General features: G+C 45.9%; 1 protein-coding gene across 1 annotated transcript; it reads right to left on the reverse strand.

Annotated features, from left to right (window-relative positions):
• Nucleotides 1-329: 329 nt before the first annotated feature.
• Nucleotides 330-1292, reverse strand: LOC104614269 (G-protein coupled receptor 35-like). The gene has a single exon (XM_010295807.1). It carries the CDS (start codon nucleotides 1266-1268, stop codon nucleotides 330-332), a length of 939 nt encoding a protein of 312 aa, XP_010294109.1. The 5' UTR covers nucleotides 1269-1292.
• Nucleotides 1293-8610: the final 7318 nt, after the last annotated feature.

An 8610-nucleotide genomic window follows, 5' to 3' on the forward strand; every position in this document is an offset into this window, starting at 1 on the left:
CAAGGTGGGGGTGAGGAACAAAAAAATCCCCTTTACCACTGGCTGTACTTGTTTTGGGTTTTCTGGGAAAATGAAAGACAGCTTTTGCAGATGAAAGCTATCATTTTACTCAAATTTGCATAAGGCAGAGAATTATCAGTGGCAACCTAGATCATTACATCAGGATCTGGTTGTCTGAATCAGGGCTACTTTTCATGTGTCTGAATCCTTCCCATTAGCAGAAAGTCCCTCCATCCCACTCACACAAAAAGAAAGTGTGAAAGCCTGCTATTGAGTCCCAGTTGAACTTGAACATAGCGCATATAAAATGTGTGCCGCATGTGTTTGCACTAACGTGTAATGCATGGGAGCTGAATTTCAGCTTCTTCACTGGCTTCGGATTTGGACTTCGTTAGCTTGGAAGATGCTTCCTTAAATTCCTTGTTGACAAAGTAGTAACAAATAGCATCCAGGCAGCAGTTCGTGTTTGCGAGGACTGAGGCGAGGTGAACAAAATTATTAACCCTCTGTATTGCAGAGCAGTTGGAACTGATGGAACTTTCCATTATAAAGCGAAGGAGATGCCCAAGGTAAAGCGGTAAAAAGCATACGATGAACACAGCCATGTTTGCAGACACAATGTAGACGGCCTTCCTGATTAACTTCTCCTTGTGACAGTTTTCATTCTTCTTTCTCATGAGTTCTGCAATGACTTGTATGGAGCAATAACTCAAGATGGTCAATGGTATAAAAAACCCTACAATAATAGCACACAGTGTGATCACTGAGGGCTTAACAGAAGATTTTTCAAAGCAAAGTTCATCTTGTCCTCGGTCCTCTAACTTTTTAATGAGGGTCATTACACAGATGATGACTATCCAAAGAAATCCAGAGGCAAAAGCTGCCTTCAGTGGTGACCTCAGCACCTTGGCTTTCAATGGGTACTTGATTGCAAGGTACCTATCAGCTGCTGTGACAGTGATGATACCGATGCTCATTAAGCGGTTTATGAAATAGCCACTTTCCAGAACCAGGCACCATCTACCTACCTTCAGCTGATGCAACTGGGATAGAGTTTTAAAAGGCAAAGTAACGAGCAGCAAGCAGTCAGCCACAGCCAAGTTGACCATGTATACTCTGGTTTCTGTCCATTTGCCGAGTTTGCAGCAGAACATCCACAGCGCCAACACGTTCAGCAAAATGCCCAAAAGCAAAACTGGGATGTAAACACACAGCTGGACAAGGGGAAAGCTTTCATAGGCTGTGATATTGCAGCTGCTGAGGTTCATTTTGGGGGTATTAAGAGGCACAGTTCCTGCAAAAGCAGATTAAACCTTTTAGAAGCTAGATTCTTGACTGAATTGGTGATTAATTCAGATAGTTCAGGGATTTACCAACAGTAGTAAAGATGACTCCGCAGAGCAGAGCTGGCTGTAGGGTACCTAGCGGGAAGGGGAGGGAGCGGGACATGAGCCTGATCAGTTGTAGAGGAAAGAAAAGTGCAGGTTCTCACTGGGTCCTACGCGGGGAAGACTGCTTACGGAGAGCACCAGAGGAAAATGCCTCTGTTTTGGGACAGGCTCAGATCAGGCAGCATCAGGTATCCTGCAGCTAGGAGTTATGTGAACTGTTACAACCACTTGATAATGGAAAAGGGGATGCCTAAACACAGGTCTCATCCCTTCCTTTATAGTGGTTCTCAGGAGAAGCCAGCCAGCATACTTGCAGCTCAAAATGCTCTGGGAGATGTGCAGCAAAAGGACAGCTGTCCTCTCTTTCAGTCGCGAGCTATCTCTGCATCACTTCTCATTAGTGATAAGAGCAATTATTAGAACATCTCTCATTAGTTTTAGCTGCCGTCGAATCCTGTACTCAGTGGTAGCATTTAGTGGTCTGCAGCAAGAATCAGAGTACTGGGGTCTGCATGCTGCCTTCCAAGGATCGTGCGAGTTGGTCTTCATCTCAGAAGTATTAGAGCAATCTGTCGCAATTCCAAGATTAAAAAAACCCCACCAATGCCATGGCAAGAAATGTGATCAGCAGCTATGAGAAACAGAGAGATGAGCTGTATCTGGTCCAGTGGGTGATTTTATCACCCTGGATCTAAGGACAATATTACTGTATGCCCTCCTGCTTTGGAGGAGTTAATGCAGGAATATACCCCAGATGCAACTGTTTATGGACAGAAAAGACCTGGGATGCCTGAAATGTCTTTGGGTTTTCCCTGCAAGGGGAGCATAGCTCCATGGGTGCAGATTCCTTGGGCTCTAAAGCAACCCGAGTGAGCAAACCATAGGGCAGTGCTGCAGCTTCTACATGTATCTGCAGCTCTCGGCTACCTTTGAAAATCATGTTGCTGAGCAATCATGTCCAGGAGACCTCTTCAGAGGTGAGGGAATGTGCTACAGCCAATACCTGAAGCAGCTCGGTGCTTTGGACATGAGGAATGAGTTATGAGCCCAGAAGGTACAAGGGTAGATCATAACAGACAACAGGGAGATCTAGCAAAGTCTGAGACAGCCCTTAAGCATCCAAAACATGTCTACTATGGCCAGTATCAAAATAAGCCTTTAAAAATACACAGTCTCCAGCCTTCTCTCAGTTTCTTTGCCACCATTTCGGTGTCCCACCATGGCTGGGGAAAGGCAGTGCCTTGCAGAGCTCAAATAACCAGGTCAGCAAATAGCCAGGAGGAATTACCTGCTCACTTGTGGTCCTTGGAGAGAGTGAATGTTCCAGCAGACCAGCTGCGGTGCGGCGTGCAGGCACGATGAGCCCTCGCAGTGGTGCTCCCGGCATGTGACCAGCAAGGTTTCCTGTGATGACCATTTGCCGGTGGCTGTGACAGCAGCAATGCTGGTGGAGGAAGCACCCCCGCCCCTCCTCAATGCGTCTCCCCGGGGTTGAGCTTCCTCTGTCGCCACTGGCGTGGCTCATACTACCCTCTGTTGACTGAGGAGCCCGCAATAGCCCTGCAGAGAGGTGAAATGCTCGTCTGCCTTGTGGCCCTGCAGCAGTTCGTCCAGCGATGGAGTGGCTTCGGGTTTTTCCTTCGGTTTACTTTCCAGTGCCTGATGTCTCACTGGGCAATGCCCATTGACCCTTCTCGCCCAACAGGCTGTGCACATTGCTTGGAGGGTCCTGAGGTCTTCTCTCTGCCTTCTAGATTGCTGGGGCTGGAGCGAGGACTGCTGAGCCCCAGGACGGAGCAGCCTCAGTGGGCCCCCAGTCCCATTCACAGAGCTGTTGGAGAGGTGAGGGCTGTGGTTTGCAGACAGTTTTGTGATTATTATAACTGGCTTTCACTCTGAATCATGGTAATTCTCTCCTCTTCAATAGTTCTCATCAGCCAGCAATTCTGAGAAAATGTGACACTATGACCTTATGACCTGCTGACTTTGTGACTGCTCTGCAGTTTCAGGCACCTGCTGGCCAGGGGTTCCTCCTTGGCTGTCCATTGTGACCCATTTACAAGAAGAGCTGACATAAGTTGATCAACAAGCTCAAAGGTCCTGCTGTTAGCACCTTCAATTGCTGTCTTGGGCAAACACATTTCCCCTTCCCACTTTCCAGGTCATCTTGGAGCAGCTTCAGGAGTATATCTGCATTGTTGGTCTGCGCGTTACAAACCGGCCTTTCAGATTAATTCCTTGCCTTTGTATAGCAGTATAGAGCTTAGCTTAAATCCTTCTGTGTTTCCAGGGACTGCTTTTGCCTTTCTTGTGGGCAGCCACATCTTGGTATATGCTTATAAGTAGTTACTGATGTATTAGTACACCCAGCTCGTTGATCCCTAACCACCATCATTTTCACATCATGCTCCTTGTTAGTACTTTAGTCTTCAAAGTCACCCAGCTCCTGGGTTGTGATAGTTTCACCACTGTACAGAAAGCACTTCACTTTACATCATCCTCAAGTGTTGTCCACTGACTCCTATTGTCTCTGTGAAGGCAATCACTACTGGTATTAACCATGAGCAGTCAAAATCAAGCCTGGAGGGACCACAGCTCATAGCATCTCTCCAGTGTGATGCTTCTCATCTGCAGCTTGGTGCTGTGGTCACCAGACAAGGGCAGCTATGTCTTCCATCAGCTGGGTGAGGCTTCAAGGGAGGGACAAACCACATCACCAGGCACAAAGCAGCTGGCTGTGATCAAACCACATCACCAGGCACAAAGCAGCTGGCTGTGATCAGCAGGTTCACCAGGATATGTCAGAGCAACTCAACGCCAGCTACCCGTAGGCAAAGCTACAATGAAGTGTTATCTGCAGAGAACTTACATGTCTCCTCATGTGTCTATCAGGTCACTGTCTGATTCCTGACCCTCTCTGTACTCCCACAGCATCAACGCTGAAGGGATTGGCCATGTATCTCTGTGCAAACGTACCAGGGAGGGCATGGCAAAGCCTGTGCTTCCCAGCTGCCTGCTGCTGCTTTGGTGCTTGCAGAGTCCCCTGGAGACTGTCGGGCAAGGCTCACCATTGGAACAACTGCGCTGCACTGAGAAACCGAAAATGCAGAGATACCTCCAAAACCTGAAAGCAGCACCCAACTCGCTATAAATGCAGAACTCCCTGATATGTGTCCTTCAGCCCCCAGGAGAGGGGTGCTGCTGGAGCCCAAACTTCTGGTGAGAACTCAAATTTCAGGCCTGCCCAAATGCCACCAAACAGCAAAATACTCTCTTATGCCAGCTCCTGCCTTCCCTGCTTAGAAGGGCCAAAAATGCTAAATCTGGTGGCTACTCACTGAGAAGCAAGATTCTGGATTACTTTGTAGGCTTTTCCTTGTGGGCTTTTGTTTTGTTGTTTTTTTTTTTTTTTCCTTCTCTCAAGCCTAAGTTTTGCAGCATCAATTTGCTCAGTTAAAGTTTAAGCCTTTGCTAGCATCTTTTAAGGGACAGAGATTATATCTTGCTGAACTGTTGGCAGAGTGCAGTGGTCCAACCCTGCTTCTTGGAGCTGCTGATGGACTGTGGCTGCTGCTCCCCACCATTGTTAGCCAGACTCTTGTGCTAGGAAATGGGAAAGGTTTGTGGATAACCATGTCTCTGTCCTCATGGATTGCTACTCCAGTGCTGTGTGATGGCTGCAGTTCGTTGTGGCCCAGGTGGCACAACTCATCTGTTCCATTTACTGGGAGCACTTGGGGAGCTGAGGTTTTATTCAGACTGAAAAAAAGTGTCAGAAACCCATCATAAACATCATTATAACTTGACACACAAACCAGATAATAATTTTTGTCCAAGGTAATACATACATCTTCAGGTAATCAGAAAGTTCCTTGCTCATCTTTGGGTTGCACTATAAATACCCTGTTGTAAGGCAGATCTTATGTCATGGTAGCTAAGTCTCCTCTCACAATCTCCAGTATAGGTTTAGCATTATTAATAGAGAACTCTGGTGTAAAATGGTAATAAATGAATATTTATTTGTAGATATATTACTATGAGAGAGCTTTTTTCCCACTTGCAAAATAATGTTTTCTTTTTTGTGTTGTAGCACTCAATACAAACTACAAAAAAATACTACTTAATGATGACAGGGGTTGTGAAGTCAACAGATTTCCCCTTTACAATAAGATATAGGAACACTTAATTTTTTAAATTTCAAACATAAACGGTGGGAGGCCTCACTTTGCTTCCTACAAGAAAACAACATTCACTTCATACAGCTGTGTATGCAGGAAGCTCAGCTATGTATAGGAATGCCAACTACAAATTTTTCAGCGCGGCTGTGGTACTGGTTTTGGCATCGACAGGGAGTAAGCAAGAGGCTGTGTGGTGCTTAGCTGCTGCCTGGGGTGAAACCACAGCAGCTGTTTGGTTTAACAGAGTGCCTTGTCTGTGATCGTTCCCTGATTTAAAAACTACAGGCTTGGGTAAGAAGAAAGTGCTCTGAGATTCTTTGGTTACCTAACAGTAGCAAATGGCATCTCAACAGCAGTTATTTTTGCTATAATGTGAGGGCTATACATGAGGCCACATGCACAAAAGCATTACTGTTTTGTATTTCAGGGTAGACGACCTAATTGGGGCCCGTTGGAAATTAGACAAGGTGCTCCATGTTAACAGGGAGAAAACATGAACATGACTGGGTTTGCAAAAAAAAAAAAAAGTTGTTTGCTTTCTGGATTAGAAGTGGGATAATGGGTTGATATGGATCAACCTTCATTTTTTTCCAAAATAATAAACGTTTTTATAATAATCTATTTAGAACAGGCATTCATTATAACCAATGAGATGCAAGATCCCAGAAGCGGGTCCCAGAGCTAAAAGTGTTTTTGAAGGCCCTCTGTGCTGTTTCAGAAAACAGAAGTCTTTCTCCTTGCTGAACACCTCTTGCCTGGACACGTAAGTGATGCCTGTCATGAAGATCGACAGCACACCATAAAGGAGAATGGGCTAGCGGAGACCCCAAGTCTCTTGCTTTCTGAGAATAGTTAATTGCAGCATGTTTGTTGACAGCTACAAGCGTGACAACACTCAGGCATCTCTTTTAGAAATAGATGGTTTTTAAGATCAGGCACTATTTGTCTCTTGTATTTTTTCCTGTCTTTGAAAAGAGACTTTAAAAGGCAGAATGAGGACCAAACAGTGTGCAATGATTAACATACACATACGACCATCGTGTTCTGCTTGCAGTGAAATATCAGTAATGCCAGAGCATTAAATAATACATCAAAGAAGAAAATTGCGACATTACTTAGGTCTTTCAGTTGATCATTTGTTTAATCTGTTTTTATGCCGCAGTTGCTCACTGCAGCTTCCATTACGCTGGGAGCTCTGCCAAAGTATTGACACAAAGCAGGCAGACCTAATGTTTGGACGGGGAGTACTTTCTGTGATGGGAATAGTTGTTTCCTATGTTGTTTGGGCAATGGCTGGACAGTGGTTTCAGCACGTGGCCTGCAGACACTAGGAGGCGACAGGCCACTTGTAGGGGAACTATTTGTAAGTTGTGACAAAGAAAGTTAATTTTATGTAGGTTTAAATGAGCAGAATATGGGTTTGCATCCCTTGGAGGGATTTTTTAGGGGTTTACAAGTCAGGAAAAAAAAAGTTAAGGACTATGAAGCCAACCTAGATACAGCTGTCACGTGTTTCAAAAACTCTATAATGTTTCTCACTTTAAGTTATTGAAGTGGCTATGTGGTAAAATGTTAGATGAAATTTCTCTGCAGATAAACACAAAGTAGTCACACCCTGGCACTGGCTCCCCTCTCAGCCCAGGTTTCTCTACGGGTCCCTTCCTTCCGGTGCCCCAAGACTTCCCTTTGTGGCTTAACTGTTTTGAGCTGCTCTGTTGTCACTTCCCTGCGGGATGGGAGGGTACGTGGTGCATAGTCAGCAAGCACAGATATTATAGAGGAATTCGGTACTTGGAAAGCCAGACATTAAAACTGATGCCTGGTCTGGGATCCAGCTAGGATAGACCAAAGCTCTCTGTATAATCCATACAAAGAGTTAAATGTCTCAAAATGAGGCACAGGAGAGCTGTTGAATCCCCACTGTGCACTGTCCAAGCAGCTGAAAGAGAAAAAAAACCAAATCCAAAGCGATGCTTCATCACACAGGGCAATGGCAAGAAGCCCTCAGCCATGGCTCTGCCCTGTCCCTGCAGAAGGGCCTTAGCCACCCCACTCTCACCAAACCTCCCTTGCAAACTGTTCATGGATGCTGAGGGAGGGATCAGGGCTGCATCTGCTTCATGTTGCTCACTGCTGCTTTCAGGGCATCAACACTCCTGTGGCGTGAGGCTGGGGTGACTCGGGCAGGTGCGATCACCTCTCACCAGGCAGGATCACCCATTTAATCCCATTAAAGTACAACAACAAACCTGTCACCGGGGCTTATGGTAGTCGCTTGGGTGAGATCAGATCTTCACAGCTTTATACCTGATATGCACGATGGTAAGGGCCTGTTCTGTGGTCCACAACACTTTGCGTAGCTCAGCTTTTCCCTGCAGTAATGGCAGGGAAACGATAATTTTAGTCTCATAAATGCCAGGGCATTGCCACAAGCTAAGACAAGTGTTACATGGCAGGGACGGGGCAATAGTCTCAGGCCACTGTCTGACTCCTGCAGTTCAGGCACAGCAATAGCTGCATCCTGGCGATAGCTGCAAGCTTTGAAGTTATACAGACTGGCAGGAAACTACCACCATACCAGCAAATCCTTCGATGTGAGCAGCACAGATGTATTAGGTTTGGCATTGTAGTGCAGGGGCTTTTTCTTGTTTTTAAGTGACCATATATATTACAGTACTAGAAGTGGATTTGTGTATTGCTGTAGAGGTGCTCAGTTTCCTATGTTTAGCTGCAGGATATGTACAAACGAGCGCACAGTGGAAACAATGGCCTTATCATCTGTTCTCCATAGCATGTGGTGCTCTCCCTTGACCAGGAGATGCCTGAAACTGTGACACAATGATCCAAGACAATAGCCAGAGCTGGAGTCAAGTCACTGAGGACAGAAGCACAAAATTCAAGTTAATATCAGACCCCTTGGAGGGGGTTGCACCTTTTTGCAGGTATACCTGTACCTACAATAACTGCAAATACTGTAGGTGGTCCCATTCCCTCTGCCTCGAAACTTCAGCAGCACCGTGGCTCTTAGCACCTATAGTGCA

The sequence above is a fragment of the Phaethon lepturus genome, unplaced genomic scaffold, assembly GCF_000687285.1.
Source record: "Phaethon lepturus isolate BGI_N335 unplaced genomic scaffold, ASM68728v1 scaffold11521, whole genome shotgun sequence".
Lineage (NCBI taxonomy): Eukaryota > Metazoa > Chordata > Aves > Phaethontiformes > Phaethontidae > Phaethon > Phaethon lepturus.